At 35.8% G+C, this 19425-nt stretch overlaps 1 protein-coding gene across 5 annotated transcripts; it reads left to right on the top strand.

Moving 5' to 3' along the window:
* The first annotated feature begins 1578 nt into the window (after nt 1–1578).
* Nucleotides 1579–14801, top strand: LOC117400679 (DBF4-type zinc finger-containing protein 2). 5 transcript variants are annotated; one of them, XM_034000960.2, is made up of 7 exons: nt 1579–1667; nt 3217–3375; nt 3819–3870; nt 4605–4656; nt 5163–5265; nt 8542–8669; nt 10267–14799. In XM_034000960.2, exons 3-7 carry the CDS (start codon nt 3819–3821, stop codon nt 13055–13057), a joined length of 3126 nt encoding a protein of 1041 aa, XP_033856851.1. In that variant the 5' UTR covers nt 1579–1667; nt 3217–3375; the 3' UTR covers nt 13058–14799. The 5 variants fall into 5 exon arrangements, with proteins under 5 accessions (XP_033856851.1, XP_033856842.1, XP_058888146.1 ...); XM_034000951.2 differs by lacking the exon at nt 3217–3375; XM_059032163.1 differs by lacking the exons at nt 1579–1667; nt 3217–3375 and adding an exon at nt 1689–1882.
* The last annotated feature ends 4624 nt before the right edge of the window (nt 14802–19425 follow it).

Here is a 19425-nt window from a genome sequence, read left to right as displayed (position 1 = left end):
AGAGAGAAATTAGGTTGTTGTCTAGACATGGGAAGGATAGTGCTGCGTCCCAAACTGCACCCTTGCTCACTCGTTACCTTCCCTTGAGGAGCGGAAGTACTATGTTTGCCATCTTAAGGGTTGTCCCAATTCCTTAGGGAACGAGTGATGTGGGCTTTATTTGCCCTCACTGCACCCTTCGACTGAGTGTACAAAACAGTTGACTTCTGCGGTAGTGTTTTTGTGCTGAAGTCCCAGAACTGCGTTAAACTTAGGCGGAGACAAGTGGGAACAATTTTCAAATATGGCAGACGCGGCTGTACATAAATTTAATGTAAATGTAGTTAGCTAGGAACTGTGTTAAGTTATTTAACAAGCAAATGATTTGTGAAATGTATGTTGTATTGAGTCGCTTAGATAATGAAATGTATCTTTTTAAATCTATGATCACGATTTACATATATGATTAGAAAGTACAGCGAAAAATCTTTTCAGTACATATCGATTGCTGTAATTATCTATCTATCAATTAATTAATTATTTTAAATGGCCCTCAATTTCCCTTTTTACTGAGTTAACTTGTTCATATCCTCTGGGAGAAAATGTTAATTATTTTTTTCATCATCTGTTTAACTTTTCTGTCTGTTTGCATTTGATAAGAGAGATAACGTACCATCTGTCTGTATTCCTAAAGTATGAATTTGCTCAACTAATTCCTGCATATCATTTCTATTTTGTTTCCATATATTATAAAGAAGAAGTTTACTTTTTTGGGCTGCATTAGGACGTGTGTGAGACCAATTAAGGAATTTTACAAATTCCTCCCAAAATTGTAGCTCGTTTTTTTATCGCTGTATTTTTTAACCTCTTGAATTGCATTTGCAATTGCTCTATAATCCAAAGCATTTACTTTTTTTCCTTTATATTTTTTCTGTTCAATAGGCTCCTTTGACCTATGTGCTGGACTGCCTCCCTTTAGCTTCTTCCAGTTTATAAACTGACCGAACAAAAAATATGAACTACATGCTGCAGTATTTGTGTGTGGAGTCATCATGCTCCCTGTACTCAAACTGGTTTTAGAGTGTCCTTTGCTGACCATTTCATTTCTTGTCACTGGACCTGCTCTCAGTCCGTCCTCCTCACCTGTCACTGGAGGTGGGTGAGGAGCCCGTCCTCCTCACCTGTCACGCATGCGTATTGCATTTCTTGCTCTTATTGTATTACTTGTATTGTAACACTTGAAATGTATTTGCTTACGATTGTAAGTCGCCCTGGATAAGGGCGTCTGCTAAGAAATAAATAATAATAATAATAATAATGCGTACAGAATCACATTTAACGTCAAAATAACACTACACTCATGATTCTGTCTTCAAACGATTTGAAAGAAATTGGAACCCATTTTGACAGCTAATATAAAATCTGTTGGTTAGTAGCAGGCCTGTTTTTTTTATTTTTTATTAAGAGACAAGTCTGTGTACACAATTTTACACTTATGTGTTTCTGTTTACTTTAATTTTTATTTAGAACATTTCGCCGACAGCAAGCCTTCCTCTTTAATACAGTCTAGGAACAAAAGTAGGCGTTCCTTCTTACGAAGACAGTGACGTCACTGTTACTGAGGAAGAAAATATGGGGAAACTTGAACTCCACTACCGATAAGCGCGTAGGGAAATAACAACAACAAGGTGAAAACTACTGAACAAAGTGTAGCCCGCTTTATATGTTACGTCATACATTGGTAGCTAATATTTCACATGTTCTAGTTTTAGTTACAATACACGTAGTACTATGTAGTATTATCTGGCGTGTAGTGCATGTTTGTGAATTACTTTGAAACCAGTAGGCCTTCTTCCATTTGTTTACTACGCTTTAATACTACACGGTGCAAGCAGGTACCACGGTAGGAGACGCTAAATGCGAAATGCCTAAAAGATATTATGGTGTAATAAAACCTAACAGCCCTTTATTTATTTTACAGTTGTGAATGGTTGCTTTGATACACAGGCCCTGTGTAGCTTGGTACACTACACTTCGCTGAATTTTTTTGAAATTACCGACTGACATAGTTTGCATGGTCTGTTGCATTGCAAACAGTTTAGGGTTCAGTCGGCATTAATCGTATTTTTTATGAGACACTTACAAGTTAAAACATTTATTTTAAACTTAAAATGTAAGTGTTTTTTTTTACTCACGAGTGTGACAGTACTGAATTTCAATAGTAACAGAAAGTGGTGCAAAAAGAAAACAAAACATTGTTGAACACAGGGTACTAAGATAGTGTGCTTTTGATTAAATACAGAGTATGCGTTCATCTCAGTCACTGAAGGATATTATTAATACGAAAAGTAATAACGAGAGGTTATCTCGTTTGCCATAAACAAGGTACTCTGTAGTACCACATGAGTGCCACAAAATACACCCGATTTGCCGATCCTGCAATTGGATAAGTCGTTCGGTTATCTATTTGTTCCGCAGTACGTTGGACAATGTACGGCAAGAGCTGAACACTCTTCTGCCAATTTTTTATTAATAATGCAGTTTCACTGCGAAACCTGTGATTTTAAATGCTATGTGAAATGTGTATTGTAGATTATACTTTCTAAATGATAATATTTTTCACATCTTTTTTACGTGTACTTTTTTTATTTTTAATTTAACATCACGTAATCAAAGAAACTACAAAATTATGTTCGACTTTATGACGCAATATATGTTAATTCTGTATAGGGTGATGTAAAGCTTTCGGCCATAGCTGTATTATCTTTATTTTTTGGAAGGAGAAAAACTCCTGTTGACTAGTGTCACATATTTATGTAATGTATTTGAAGATCTCTTAATCAAGTACGTTTATCAGTTTTGTACATCACTGTTGAATTTTCATCTTTCAAAAATAGGAGTTGATTAAAGACGAAAATGGGGGGAATTCATTGCTTTTTTGATTAATGTATTTTTTCAAATCTGCTGTATGAAATACAATACCAAAAATACAGCCGTTTAAAAGTGGAGCTCAGTTAAAAAATAAAGCAGTGAAATTGAATCATGAAGCAAGTTTACACTTAAAAAGCAAACCATAACATTTAAATATGGTGAAACTGTTTACATTTTGGGAAAATATGTTTTGGGCATAAACGTTATGATTTTTTTTTTTTAATTTGTGAATTATACCTGTAGGCAATTTTTGAGATTTATATGTATTTAATATATTTATAATTTTTTTTTGTTTTGTTTTTCAAGACTGGACTATTGCAGACTGGGCTGTGAAATGCCCTGCAGTATTGTTTCCATGTGGTTAAACAGTTGATTCTAAATGCCATAGAAGTGTTCAGAAGTGGCTTCTGACTGTTACTTCTTTTGCTCAAACATGCATGTAGTTACCAAGTGTCAGCAGGCAAGGTTAGTGTTGGAAAATACAAATATTTTTCATACTGTGTATTGCAGGTAATTGTTTTTTTAAGTTATCAAAAGGAATGATAGAAAGGGTGGATTTTCCCATTTTTTAAATGAAGGCATCAGCTACAGCACCTTCTTTGACCTGTGGTGGTAGCCCTAGCATGTTGCAGCCTATTGTTTGGTGCCTCCGACTGCAATGCATCATTGCTCAGCTGCAGTGCAAAGTGACTGATTTGTTTTAACCACTATTTATAAGATGAAAATTAGAGGATCTTGGTCTCATAGTCACATTGGCTTTTATTTTCTTTATTGTATTTATTATATTTTAATGCAGGACATGTCTACATCCCCAACATTGTAAATCATTATGGAGCAGTACAGTATGTGAAAATGAGGGGTAGTCCTTCCTATTTATGTATGTATGTATGTATGTATTTATTTTACAGATGAATGACAAATGCATGCCTGCTGGAGATCAGTCAGCTCCTTCAGCACAAGGTAAGCAATGATTATACTATTGTTATCAATAAGTAAAACCTTTGGTATAAATATAAAATGCAGAATAGCTGCCACAGTGTTGAGATGGTGTTGAGTTATTTGTTGCACTTCACTCAACTAACCCTAACCGTGTGACATTTTGGTTACTGGATGATAAAGACCTTTGACATATTGGCTACATTTTTACAAAGCTGCTTCATGTTTGCCATATTGAGGACACGTGACTGTTTAAGTTTGAACTGTTTTTCTTAATGTTTAATACACTGTATTTTTGATTTTCAGAAGTTTCATTACCAGTGTTGTCCAGTAAACCTCTTTCGCTGCTATTGTTTTAACCTCTGACCATAAATGTAATGATCCGGACCACACACATTCATCAAAAAAATCAATACAAAAAAATAGGATATAATTATATTCATACTGACAAACATTCACTATATTACAGAGTTATTCAGGTTTGCACTCATTTTATTTTTATTCGCATTTGACATAACTTTTGTTGAATTAGTAGTTTTTTTCACTCTTTTTGTTTTCAGAAAATACATTTCTGACTACGAGATAATGTTCACTAAATACAATCCATCTACATGAATAAGTCATGGTTCATGAATGCACAGCAAAAAGCTACATAATGAATGAGGAAACAATGATGTTGAGCAGGATTCGGAAAAAAACCCCAACCATTAACATATTAACACTGAATATGTAAAGTTATCTTCTTTTCTTTTGAACAGAAACAGACCGAAGACAAAATGAACCATTGACAAAAGTAGAGAACAGCAGTGGGTGAGTAAACGGTGAAACATTAGACATAATAATAAATTGCACAAACTTCTAAATGATTTAATCTCAGTGTCTGACTAATTTTATTTAGTGGCCTTTACTAGAACATTAGAATTAAGAAGGAAACCACTTGTATGCTATTTGACATGTTTATGTCTGAAGCTGTGAAATGAACTTAATTATTTACTTTATAGAGGGTTCAAAATAAGTACTACTTTTGATGACAGCAGACCATCTTTTGTTATGCTTAAATGCACTGTTGCAATGCTTCTTTTTCTTTTTTTGTTGATAATTGTCATTTGTGAATTTGGTACTTATTGCAATGGAAGGACACTAGGTACAGTTACAAAACATAATGTTAAATCTTAAAACAAGTTCTAAGTTGTTGCTAGCAAACATCATAATAATAATGTTTTGCATAAATGGCACTTCTGCATAAAGAAAAAAAGAATGGACTAAACCGCTTACAGTTTCAGAAAAGAATAAACTTAAATTCAACTAAATTTCAGTTCAAGCATTGGATATGACCAGCCTGTCCCAGGAACATCAGCAATGCAGAACAGACAGGGATACTGCAGCTGTTGTCAAGTTCTTTATAACAGCCTGGAACAGGTAGGAAACCATATGTATTCAGGGTTTTCAATTAGTTTGAAGGTATGTGGCCTTAACAAGGTAGTAGGGGGCACCGATCTCATGGAGGGGGGGAGAGTGTGAGAGGGTAGGTGACATTTTTGAAAAAAGATTAAAATGTTGGCTCATTTTTGCATTTTTAATCATGTGCTAGACTAGTAGTGGTCTGCTTGTAGTCTGACAAACTACTCCATTAGTGAAGGAGCTTTATTTCAGCACTGCTCACAGCAAGGCAAGATCAGCAAGAAGAAAAATGTAGTTTTGTAGCATGAAGGCCCCTGCAATACAAGAATGTGTGTGAAATCGGTGGCCACACCTTTAATTGTGCAGTTGTAATATGGGAAACGGCATGCTGCAACTCCCATGCTCAGCAAGCATATTGTCATATATTTTAGATATTTTCATAAGCACAATCTGAAAGCTAAATTTAGTGAATGACAGTTTTTTTTTATACTGCAGTCAAGTAAGCTGCTGTACATTTAATTTTGAATTCCCTAAAGATTTAGTTTTTTTTTTTTTCTCAGCAGTACACTTTCTAATTACAGTCGTAAGTATTTCTATGTGTTCTGTTTTCACCTTTCTGGTTAGTTTGAGAAATAAACTTTGTTTTCCCTGACCCAGCTTTTGTACAAAACTCAGGATATATTACTGTTTTTTATAATGGTAATGTCTTAAATTACCATGCTTGCTTCTTTGGCTGAAAAGATATTATAAGCTCATCATCTAACTAGGGAATCTGCTGCGCAATTAAATCATCCTTAAACTCCTGACAGTAAATAATGTTGCAGCTGCTAAAGAAGATGCAACAAACAAAAAAAAATCTGTTTGTGGAACTCAAAACTTTATTTAGGCACTTTTTTGGCTGGTGAAAGATAACGTTGGTTTATTGGAGTTCATAAAAAAAAACAGCTTGGTACCTTTTCACTTACTTTTTTGTTTAATTATTGAGCTTTTTGCTGCATTACAGCCCTTAATTAAAATTATTTTCTTTGTTAAGTTTTCAGGGCATTTTGTTAATGGCATGTTATTAAGTGTATTTTTGTTTTTTTGTTTTTCTAAATGTATTGAATGCAGCTGTTCATTTTAAGCACATTTTTTACACAACAGTACTCAAATGTTTGGCCACCATCACAACTGTTGCATGAAACTGGGGTTACCATATTCTGCTGGTGTTAATATACAGCACCTCTCAGCACTTAAGCATTTGTATATCAGCTGATAAGGGCTCAGCTGTTATCCCATCATGCCTTTCTTCTTAAAGGCGCACAGCCTCTATACATGAACCCCCAATACAAAATCAAAACAAAGGCAATACGTTTTTTTTTTTTTTTTGGTGCAGACATATAGAGATTATGTACTATATATCCCCTTTCAATACGATAATACAACAAAAAATGGACTGAATAATAATAATACCTGAAATTAATTGTAATATTTTTTTCAATCCAATAACTAAAAACACTGTTGTGCGTAATAGTTAAACAAAAAAGCACAACTTGTATTCAGATTAGAACATTTCTGATTTTTATATATATAAGAAAAATATAAAGGACTTGAGTTTTTAACAACTGAAAAGAATATGTGTGTGTCAGATGTCCCATTAACATTATAATCAGATGTCCCATTAACATTATAATAATAAAAAATACTATATTTTCACAGAAGTAATTTCTATCTGAACTATGGTTGTACTGTTAACATTTTATGTCCAAAAGCAAAACATTTGAATGAATCTCACAAATCCTGACTAATTTATCTATCGTATTAAATTCAGCTTTTATGTAATATATTGCCATATAATCCAAACACAACATGCTTTGAAGCAAAAGAAAGTAATAGGTAGATTTTAATTGATTTAAAACAAACAAAAATGTATTGCCTTAATTTTTAAATCAAGAAAATCTGAATAAAATAGGCCTACTTCTGTTTTGGTAGAGGCCTAAAGTGTGTATCCTAGCAACGCGCTAATCTACCGTACAAGCACTAAAAGAAGCGCAGTCTCACACACTCAAGGTTTTAATGCAAACTGGGTACTAATTTGATGCATTGATTCACCAATATGTAATCAAGCTTGGGAAATTTAAGGACAGATGATAAATAATCGATGCATCGATTAATTGTTGCACCCTAATGAGAGAGAGAGAGATATTCTAACAGCCCATGTATTCAATGTTTAATGATATAATTAGAGTACAGATTGTCACCAACAATAACATTAATGCCATGAAGCTTCATTCTAACTTCACCAAAGGCCCTCCTCTTCGTGGTGGTGACAGCAGAATAATCCACGTAAAAAAAGAGCTTTTGTCGCTGTACAGTGACCGGAGTGGATTTTCGAGCAGCCTGGAGAAGTTGTTGTCGGTCAGTATAACGAAAGCATTGAAATATCAGAATGTGGGGTCTATTGGAATCTCAAGGGCCACCGGTGCATATGCGATGGGCTCAGTTTAACTCCAGAAAAGGGTGGTCATTGGAGGGCTTCAGGGCTGGGTACCATTGTGGAATTTTCTGCTGAAGAAAGTGGATGGGGTCATTGCCTTCAAGCCCCTTCAGGAAGCCCCACCAGTCTGCTGTTACAGCGACGATTTCTATCCTCAAGGTCCGCCATCTTATCATCTATAGCATCAATACGAGCATTACATTGATTAATTTTGTCTTTCTCCTGGCGAAGATCAGCTCTGGTGATATCGTCCCTGGTAGTTAGCTACTTCATAGAGTAAGCAATATCAGCTACCTCCTGTTCAAGAGTGTTAAGGATAGCAGCAGTTTCGGTTACGTTCTGACTCTCACGCTGCAAAGCCGTGTCAATTGCTTCTTGAACTGATCCACGAAAAGCGCGTGCAACCTCTGCCAAGCGAGTGTTCCAGTCATTGGGGCCCAGTGACTTCTTCATAGGCTTTTTCTCTGGTGTGGATTGAGGGGGAGCAACAGATAAAAAACAACAAAAGGAGCGGAAGTTGCTCAATTATAAATGAAAATAGCGAAGTGGTGGCAGGAGCTCTAACAGCAAGCAGCCATCTCAGTAATTGGGTCAGGTGATCTTTCGCCTCACTACTGTTCAATAAATTTAGGATTATGTAACTCTTTCTTCCAGTAATGGTCATCACTAATAGCGTTGCAGCAATGGCAGCCTTGGTTAATAATGGGAATGTTACCTTTACATTATTTAGATCTATTTAGACTTACAGTCCTGTATGCTTTTCATTTGCCCTTAATATGCAGAATGCATTCATGCTGTCACATGCTTTTTTATTGCAGCATATTCTGACCACCAGACACAGAGACTTTGTAAGCAATTCCAGGAATAATGTGGCAGCTAATAGTCTTATGGAGCGGTTTCTTCAGGATGTCATTCAGCACCACCCTTACAGATACAATGACATCAGGTATGGTTGCTTGTGTGAACAGACTCCCTGACATTTATTTTGCAATATATAAAAGCTGCATCTCCCTTTTGCCAGTATTGGTTGCAATGGGAAAGACAGCAGATTTGCAGACTTTTAGTATTTTAGGCATTCAGTAAGAAGGTGCATTTATATGCACCCAAGATTGAGTAAAGTACTGATGTTTTCAAAGGAATAGTCTAGAAGATTCTCATCCCTGCAGGAATTAGAGTACTATAGGAATAGTCTGTTCTAATATCCCACCCTCTGACTTCCTTGCAGTCTCATCGAATGTAATCAGTGATGTCCTGGCTGCTCATGGTGGCCCAACAATCTATTGACAGTGTTATGGCAGGTGATTTTGAATTATCCAACCCCCATGCTGAAGTCAGAAAGTCAAATTGACAAATGTTTAGACCTTTTTGAAGTTCTGAATGTATTTTTTAATTTTTGGATTTAATACAATAAATCTCACTTTTGAATGCAAATCTGGAATGTTTAATTGTTTATAAATAATTGAGCTATCAGCTGAAAATCTGATTGTTTGTATTATGATATATATATATATATATATATATATATATATATATATATATATATATATATATATACATACTGTTTTCATAAAACTGTTAGTGGCAACATTATGCCAGCATGCCATTTGTTTCTAATAATGCATATTAAAATTTTATGATGTTTTAAGTATACAAATGTAATGCATGGTTGAAGGATAAAAGTTTCTGCTTTAACAGATATTGTTTTATACAGTCAATTATCATTAATATGAAATTCCAAGGACCAGCAAAAAGAAGAAAAAAATGCAATCAAATATAAATTACAGAACAATGAAAAGTATTACAAATTTAAAAGTATTGTGCATTTTATTGAAAATATAGTTGGAAGTGAACCTTTAAAAAGTATACATTGCAAATGAACTGCAAGTCATTTGCAGTGTCCCATTCTGATCAAGGACATTTTTTTTTATTTTTTTTATTCAGTCGTTGCCAATGATTTTTACCCCATTTTTCTCCCCAATTTGGAATCGCCAATTGTGTTATTATTCCCGGTTCACCTCTGCAACGTCCTGGCCACTCTGGGAAACTGCGGTTGACACGCGTCCTCCGAAACGTGTCCCTGCCAAGCTGTCTTTTTTTCGTGCTGCGGATCCACAGTGAAGCCATCAGACCTGTAGTGCCGGACAGGACATTTGTGTTAACAGGAAATTTGTGTTAAGTGAATTTGGATTATAAGCAGTAATGCTCAATTTTGCTGGGACAATGTAGAAAATTCTTAGTATCAGGATAGACAGAATTGACTGCATACTGTAGAAAAGATACTTGCCAACTTTCCTAATTTGTGAAAAATGTAATAAGGTCTTCAGGACATTTGGTTGAAATTGAGAGAGTATTTATATGGTCTGTGCCCATTGCCTGATAAAATTGCCAGGTAAAATGTGACTGCATTTCTGTAAGTACATTAAAATGTAGTCCTGCTATAGAGGTTAAGTACATAGCAAGTATTATCAGTGGGAGCACAATTAACTAAATAAAATCACTTTTAAGTGGACTTACTGTATGATTCTATTTTTAATCTTTTCCAGGTCAACTCATGCAGACCTGCCTTCTTTAAACCTCCCCCTTGTACCGAAAGAAGAGCTCTCTGATGTGTACTGTTTACCTGAAGATGAGAGAGAGACAGTGGGGACCAGGGAGGAGATGCCCAGTACTGATGATGAATCTGGACCAGTAATCTTAGTAAAGGAAGTGAAATCCACAATGGATAACAGGCAAAATGAAAGAAAGGCATTGCAAACTCACAAATTCAACAGATCCTCATTCCCAGGAAGCACAATGCCTACAGAAGACTTAAAAAGACACTGCTTCAGTTCTGTCACGGTGAAAAGTAATTCACCAACACAGGGCTTTTTGCACAGGACTAGTAGCAATACAGATTCTAGTTTATATGAGAACCCTTTACCTCACAATCAGCCTTGCAGTTCCCAAACTGCTCAAAACCCAAGTGTCAGTAGAAGGAACGCAATAGTAGCCAATTGTGACTTGAAGGCTGACATCAACACTGAACTATTAAAACACAATAACAATTCAGTATCTGGTACAGCCTTTAACATTTTACCAGCTATAAAGCATATTTCTGCTGGTCCTTCATTCACTGTCTCAACTAGTTCAGCTTTTGGTATCCCGAAACACCACAGTGAACAATCTCAGGGGAAGTTTGCGGATTCTCAGTCACATCTCAGAAACATGACTGGAGCCTGCAGCTCACAGAGTGCGTGTGTAGTGGGACATCCAGAAACTGTTATGAAAATTCACTCTAAGGAGGATCAGGGTTACAATAGATACAAAGACCAGGTTCTTCAAGCTGAAGATACAGTTGGAGAAGCAATTGAGGAGGTTATACGGAAACACTGTTACAGTATTCCAACTCAGGAGACATCCTTTGAGGATGAGACTAGTTTTCATTTATTACTTGGCTCGCTTGCTAATCCTTGTAATTTTTCAGAGTCTGGGACCAGTACTGAGTGGGATACTCCAATAAAGAGAAACCCAGGGCCGCTCAAAGATCTTGGATGTCTCAAGGAGGCTCACATTGACCTTGAAGACAAGAAATATGAATCGCAGCTAAGCTCTGTCCTGCATCTACACCCAGAGGCAGAGAAGAAAGAGAATCATAAGAAAGAGGAGGAAGGGAATGGTGATATAAAAGAATGCAAAAATGATAATGGCCTTCTTCTACCACTGCCACATATACCTCAATCTTTTGTTGGAAAGACATGGTCACAAGTCATGTACGAGGATGACTTGAAAATTGAAGCACTTGTTCGAGAATTTAGAGACGGACATTTCCGGTGTTATTTTGAAAGTGAATCCTCGGCTAGCTATGAGAAGAAGAGTAAGAAGCAGAAACAAAAAGTAGTAGCAAATAAGACTTTTACTGAAAGTAATGAGGCATCAGCCACAAAAGAGGCAGTGCCACTTTTTGATCATGTTAATATGTATGATGGTGATGATGATGATGGTGATTATAACCATTCCTCTCTTTTGATCCCTGCGTGCAAAACACCACTTGAAAAGAAGCCAGAAAAAAGAACATGGCGCCTGGCTTCCAGGTGCCAGGTTGTTAAAGTCAGCCATGGAACCCAAACAAGCATGGTAAACTACCCAGTTGTCAAGAAAAGAATATTAAGAAAATATAGTGATCCAACAGATGCAAAGCAAGCACGATATGAGTTAGAATGTGAAAAGACACCAGATATGAAAACCAGGTTGTGTGCTCTGAAGCTGCCCGAGGCTTATAGTAAAATCATGAGTCCTTTACAGCCAAAGTCACTGGTCTATGTGTTGTCTTCTCCAGAAAACACGCAGTGCTCATTAAAACCTGTCTGTTTCAGAAAGACTGGGAGGAAACGCAAATCTACTGAAAGTGAAAGTACAATGAGGTATACGTATAAGATGACTCCTTTTAAGTTTTATGATTCTTTGACTAACAGGATTTTGAAAACGCAGCCAAAGGGAGTAGCATGCAAACCTAAAACATTTACACACGTACGGCAGCTGTTTAGAAGTCTGAGTCCAGATATAAAACAAATGAATGACAGTCAGAATGAAGATGATTTAAGTTCCTGTCTAGAAGCTGATATTCCTTCTGAAAAGGATTCTTCAGCCTCTTACAGGAAGCCAGGCATCAGATCATGTAGTCGATCAACTCAGTCAAGAAACAGAATTATCCTGAGCCCCCTGAACTTTTCAAAACCTTATACCAAAGGTGCTATGGTCTTATCTCCACTGAAGAACAAAACCACAGAAGCATTTAATGTATGCAAGAGCAGGAATTCAAGAAGGCAAGCACTGGTAAAACAGGATCCTAAATCGGAGCAGGGGAGCTCGAGAAATAAATTGACAGGACCAAATTCTCAGACTAAAAGTGTTAGAACTAAAGTGAATTTGAAGAGGCAACGAATGGAAAATAAAGGTACAAAGAGGCCAGACTTTGTTTCAGCTTCCAAGACGTCCAGTGAAATGCTAACAAAACAACAGAAAAATGGACAGAAAACTCCAAGAGCAGATAACAAGAAGAAAATCAAATTCACAAAGGGTTTATTAAGCCGACGGAAACCTGAAAAGAAACTTGAGGCCAGTAGGAAAACAGGTCTAAGGAGCAGTTTGGAGAAAGAGAATCCTAACATTAAAGTATCAGAAAAGTCTGCAGAAGTGCTTATGGAAAGATGTAAAAATCCAACAGAGGCATCCAGAAAACAGCTGGAAAATGAAAGTTCTGATAATAGGAGAGAGTTACGAAGTTCAAGAGGGAAATCTTACTCTAATAAACCCTTAGTAAAAAGAAATCTCAGGTCATCTTCTAAGAGTATATGAAGAGAGATGGAAAACGGTTAAAGCTAAAAAGTAATAAAACAAGACAAAAACAATAAGATGCTTTTCAGTTACGAGACAGATGTTCTTTAGTAAAAAAAACAATCTAGTTTTGCTGCAGTGCTTTTTTTCTGTCCGATCTCAGGAGTACTGTACGCAGTATGAATTAGAATTAGTTCACTGTCATTCCTCAACATGTCTTCTTAAGACAAAAAAAAATGTAATAAGTGAGACTGCGAAGTACAGCTATCTTTTTCTTTTTTTTACAGCTGTATTTTTTTGCAAGGTATAATGTTAATGAGAATTAATTTATATATTTTTTTTCTAGTTTTGAATGAACTATCAGGGTATATTTTGAAGATTGAAATTAATAAGTATTTTTTTCCCTAAAATTGTTCTATTTAATAATAGTTTTTGTTTTTATTGTATGCCACATGTGTCCTTGTTTATTAAAAATCTTCCAATCTTGCTTTTCAAATATTGTATAATCTACTCAAATGAATCACTGTTCATTTTTACATCATGTTAGTAATGCTGCTGTTACCTAATGCAGTAGATATCTTGGGATGAAGCTGATATATTGAAAACCTTATAATATCAAGTCAAATTTACAATAGGTCATAGTGAGGAGTATACTTTGTAAAGTAGAGATCCTGTCTTGTCTTAGTAACCTTACTCTCCTCCATTGCAGCAGTATTGCACAAAGGCTCTCCTCTCATTAATGAATAATTACTTTTTATGGTATAATGCTTCACATGAAATTACACAGATTTACCCTTGGGGATTGGGCAAATGTGTGTAGCTCAGCACTCTGCAGGAAAACCAAAAAGTAGAGAGGCCATGAAAAATTAATCTTAATTCATAAAAGGACTGTTCCTTTTTTGAGTTTGCCTTAAGTGAATGGGCTGTGTATTAATCAACTGTAGATGGTGATGGCTGTATTAGTGGTCTGCTTTGTAAATGTCTGCATGGTCTTTCTTGGAAGCGTGCCTTAATCTGCAGATAAGCAATGGACTAGGAAGGTAATCAAAGCCTTTACCTCAAATTGCCATGCACACTTTGTTTTCAGAAAGGTAAGAACACAACCAGTAAAGTTACCAAACTATAAATATATAAATTATTTAAGTACTTGTAAGTAATTTGGTTGTATCTTTTTAGCTTAGTATTGTAACTGGTGTGTTATTCCTATTAGAAATAAACTGCTAATAATGATATGGAGTAAAAATAAAAGGGTTGAAACCTCCACGTGGTTCAGTTGCAAGCAAATCATGATGGATTAATATTAAAGCTGGAAGAATACCACCTTTTACCTTCATATCCCTATTACTTTCCAGTGTTCTACTTTAAGTTTCTTTATTGCAGATTGATATTATATTTAGACCATGGGTCCCACTCTGACTGCAGAGAGCTGTCCTAGGAGAGAACCCCGAAGGCTGGGTGGCAAGAGTCACTAATCCCCAGAGGGAGGGGACATTTGTAGAAGCCTGTTAATTTTGACAAGGGGATAAGACATTCTGCCGACCTTGTTTTTCGTATTCGTGGCTGCTTGAAAAACAGCTTGGACTTGCAGCATTCAACAACATTTGTCTTGGCGTAAATACTATTTAATCTAAAAAACTCGTCCAAGAATAATTTCAGTGGCAAATATTCAGAAAATGCACTCTTTCACTCAGAGACCTCTTTTAAAGAATTATTGCTAATGAAATAATTCCATAACCATTACCTGGCTTGCACATTACTATGTAGAACCCTTTAGCAGTTTTGAATGAAGCACATGAAACTGAAAACATGTATTTCAATAATAATAAAAATAATATATGTATATATATATATATATATATATATATATATATATATATATATATATATATATATCTATATATATATATATATATCTATATATATATATATATATATATATATATATATATATATATATGTATGTTATGGACAGATGCCGAAATGCCCAGGCAGTTCGCGAAGTGCCCAGCTGCGGTGGGCAGATGCAGAATTAGCATTGAATTTTATGTCATTTCGGCATCTGCCCGGGCAGTTCGTCAACTGCCCACCGCTACCCGAGCTGATTGTAAAGAAAGAATTTTAACAGATACTGTATACTACTAATAGAGAGTGAATTACCTCGGTTGCCTTTAAGTGCAAAAGTTATTATTATTTGTTTATTTAGCAGACACCTTTATCCAAGGCGACTTACAGAGACTCGGGTGTGTGAACTATGCATCAGAGTCACAATTACATCTCACCTGAAAGATGGAGCACAAGGAGGTGAAGTGACTTGCTCAGGGTCACACAATGCGTCAGTGGCTGAGGTGGGTTTTGAACAGGGGACCTTCTGGTTACAAGCCCTTTGCTTTAACCACTGGACCACACAGCCTCCAGCCTAAAGTGGTAAAAAGTGCACCACCATCAAGCCACCCATTGCCATGTTTATTTAAATAAATGCTTTCTGACAACGCTAGTTTAGAGCAATGGTACTCGACAAAATATCAGTGCACAAGGTTATTTTCATCGTGGGATAGATAGAGGTTAGAGTAATTGGGGGGGAAATTAGTGCAGAATAAAATGCAATAATATTTTATTGTATTCTTATTGCAGTAATGCAATATAGATCTCTGTGCAGAATTCAGTTGAATGAGAGATCATTCAATATCAGCAAGAGACTAATAATCACAGTTTAAATGTGTAAAAGCTACCCAGTTAAATATAGTTACCTGAAACTCAGGAAGAACGCAGTGCCAAACAACTAATTTATCATAGCAATATTAATCGTATTTTGGGAATACAACTGAAATAGAGAGAAAGTGCCGCACGAATGAATGAAAGATGTCACCAGTGAAGTTTGACCAGGACGCGGCTTCGTGGAAATTAAAGTTTAAAAGCATGATGTGGTAGATATGAACTCCTTTTACATAACTGAGCTTCCATATCTTTGCCTGTTTCATGATCTCTCATTCAAACAAAGCAACTCTGCACTGAGATCTGTATGCATTACTGCAATAAGAATACACTGCATCTTATTCTGACCCCCCCCCCCCCCCCCCCCCCCCCCCCATCTAATCCATGATACAACCTGTGGATTGATATTGTTTTATTTTGTTGAGTTCTATTGCTCTAAACTGCGTTTTCAGAAAGTATTAAAGCGGTGCGCTTTTGCCAGAGGTAATTCACTCTCTATTAGTAGTATACTGTATCTGTTAAAAATCTTTCTTCGCCATCAGCCCGGGTGGCGGTGGGCAGTTGACGAAGTGACATAAAATTCAATGCTAATTCGGCATCTGCACTTCGGCAACAGTCTGATTTCGGCATCGGTCCATAACATATATTTAACATACTGGGTTAAAAAAAAGTCTCACTTTACTTTCAGACTGTTATCCTGGTTATTTCACATCAGCAGTCTTTGGGGTCAAATCATGTCAGTCCTTAATGAAATTACTAGAGGTGTGCAAGATTCTATGAAAGTAAGGCATACAAACAGCTTCCTTACCGTAGTACCATACCAGTTATAATTCTTCACAAAGAAAATGGAAAAAAGGAAATGGAAGGTATCTGTGTCTTCTTTCAGTTAGTTATAAATCACCAAGTGTTTCAGGAGATCTGTTGTATCTTTAAGGTAAATTGATTTGCCACTTCAATTAGCATGTTGCAGTTTGTATGTAAGCATAAGCACACATATCTAGACTACATAACTGTTTTGAGGCATAGATTGAACACCTAGCTGTTCTTCAGGTCATAGAAAAAAAGTTTTTTTGTAACAGCATATTGATTGTCAAAGATGATCTTTGATGCCTTAAAGCTAATCCAGGTCAACAGGTTATCAATCCTGTGGATGAGAAAGGGAAGAGGGGTTTAAAAAATATATTTTTAGGATTTTCTATTTCTTAAACATGAAGATCCCACTGATTTGAAAAAGTGGGGGAAACAAAATATGGAGAAGTACAAACAACAGGATAAAGCAGAATATGAATAATTGAAACATTCAGAAAGAGAACCCCCTGTGAACCATACCACTATCTTGTTCTACTGTTGCAACCTACTCCAGCATTACAATAAATGCATTGAGCATTCGGTAATTACCCTCTAGGTGGGACTATTCTCATTGGGGATGCTATGCCCATCTAGTCCTTGGTCTCTCTTTTTACGACTGAAAAGCAGCCCAGTGCTAATTATGCTGAATTGTGCATTGGTTTGGTTATATTGAGACCATTAAGCTAGTTTAGCTGAAGTTAAAACTTCTCTATTGCAGCACTTTACAATTCATTAACCTGATTGGAAATGTACCTTTCTGTGACAATCTGTCATCTGTTAATGTATTTATTCAAATCTCGCTTGTGTGACCCCCTTGTCTAATAAAGTATTTTCTAATGCAGTCATTACACAAACTTGCTTAGAATTATGATGGTCTCTCATCTATTTTTGGAACAGTTGCTGTGTGCATATTAATTTGAAACCGTTTTTGTGTGTATGTATCGAATAACAAGAGATTCCAGTTTTGAAATCCACACACTGAATGATAAAGACATATATTCAGTTGATCTAAATACTGCCAATGTTTAAATAATGATTATAGGGCTTATGAAAAAAAAACATAAAGCATTTCATGCTTGTCTCTTTACTTGATTTATAAAAAATATTTTAAAAACTCATAGTTTAATTATTTAAATAACAGTATTTAAATCTACCACTTTTTATATCAAGACTTAATAAATGCTTTGATTGTTGTTAGGAAATTCCTCGGAATGAAGGTTTGTTGAAGGACAGTGTATGAACATGAAGTTCATCGATTTTAATTTCCTGTTCTCATTAGCTCCCCTCTGTAAAACATATTCTAAATAACCAAATTCATTAACATTTGAATTAACTGGTTATCAAAGAGACAGAACTGCAGCTGCTTTAGATAAGTGGCTGCTTATTCAAGGTACCTTTTTCATTCACTTGTTTTTAATATATGTTAATCAAGTAACAGTAAACACAGGAGACCGTAAATACAGGATTTATTTCAATACAAGCAAAACTGTTCTAGTCAATTAAAAAAGCCTTAACTCACATACAGTGTTACTGTAGGCTTAATTAAACCTTGTCCTGGTTTTATACCATATGTGAATTCTTTTCATAAACTTGTGAGCTGCAGCAGCATATTGTTTTACAGTCACAATTATCAAAAGTGACAGTGTTCTGCAGTATTTTTATGCTGAGGGTGTATGCACGAGAATTTGCTGGCTTGGCATTTGTAGCCTGCGGATCGATGAGGCGTTCTGTTGCTGTTTATTGCAGGTTGATATATATATATATATATATATATATATATATATATATATATATATATATATATATATATATATCAAGGCACAAAGCCAGGCTCTATGCATGCCTGTGTCTTTTTTACATCTGACCATTGCCTTCTTCAAGATTTACAAATTAATAGGATCAATTTGTCATGCTCTTTGTTTTTTATATAACTGAAAGAGGTCAGTGGTTTACCTGCTTTGTAACATACCTAAAGCTGGATTATTCTACTATCATGTTAATTTTTACATTAGATGCTAAATAAATGTCTCATTTTTTATTCAGTTTAACGTTTAAGAAAGCTGTGGGTGAAACATTTAACATTTTTTAACTAGCTTAGAGAGTTGTTATTTCCTCCAAGTGTGCTAAATTTAGATACATAAGCATGTTGATGTTTAAAAACACAAGTGGCAATGAAAGTTCTGTTACTTAGCAAACAGAAGAGTTCATTTACACGATAGCAGATACTAATCAGTATCTGTCTTGGCTATTGCTGAGGAAATACAAAGAAGTGTCATTAAGTAATTGTTCATAATCAAAAAGTCACATGTTCTCGATTGCCAATTGGTTTAAGGTTCACTGAAACAGAAGTTGACATAGTAATCCAAGGGTAGGTAGCATATGGAAGAATACGAAGCACACAGATCTCTAACATGTTACATCATCGCTGTGTACTGCTGTGTTATTTTCTATATTAAACATTGATGAGTTCCCAGCATGCCTGTTCAGCTGCTATCCAAAATCAGATGATGCATGAGAAAGAAAAAGCATTTGCTTTCTATGTAGATTAAGTGAATGGACAGCCTCCAGGAAGGGGAAAACATTTAAGTTGAGTGCTCTCTTCATCACCTCTAACAGATCCTGGACAGATGCGTGATTGCACTTGTTTCCATGTAAAAGGCTGGTATGACGTACAGGTCTAATAAACAATGAACACGGCTTAGAAAATGACATGATTTTCCACCTTGAACACGGTTCGAAAGGTAGTAGTGCATCAGACATTTGTGCTAATTACAGACCTCATTAACCATCAGAACCCAACTGGCCATTTATGAGATTAGAGCCGACGC

The sequence above is a fragment of the Acipenser ruthenus genome, chromosome 10 (genome assembly GCF_902713425.1).
Source record: "Acipenser ruthenus chromosome 10, fAciRut3.2 maternal haplotype, whole genome shotgun sequence".
NCBI lineage: Eukaryota > Metazoa > Chordata > Actinopteri > Acipenseriformes > Acipenseridae > Acipenser > Acipenser ruthenus.
The sequence above is the reverse complement of the archived record's forward strand: the minus strand, read 5'-3'. Positions and strand labels throughout refer to the sequence as shown.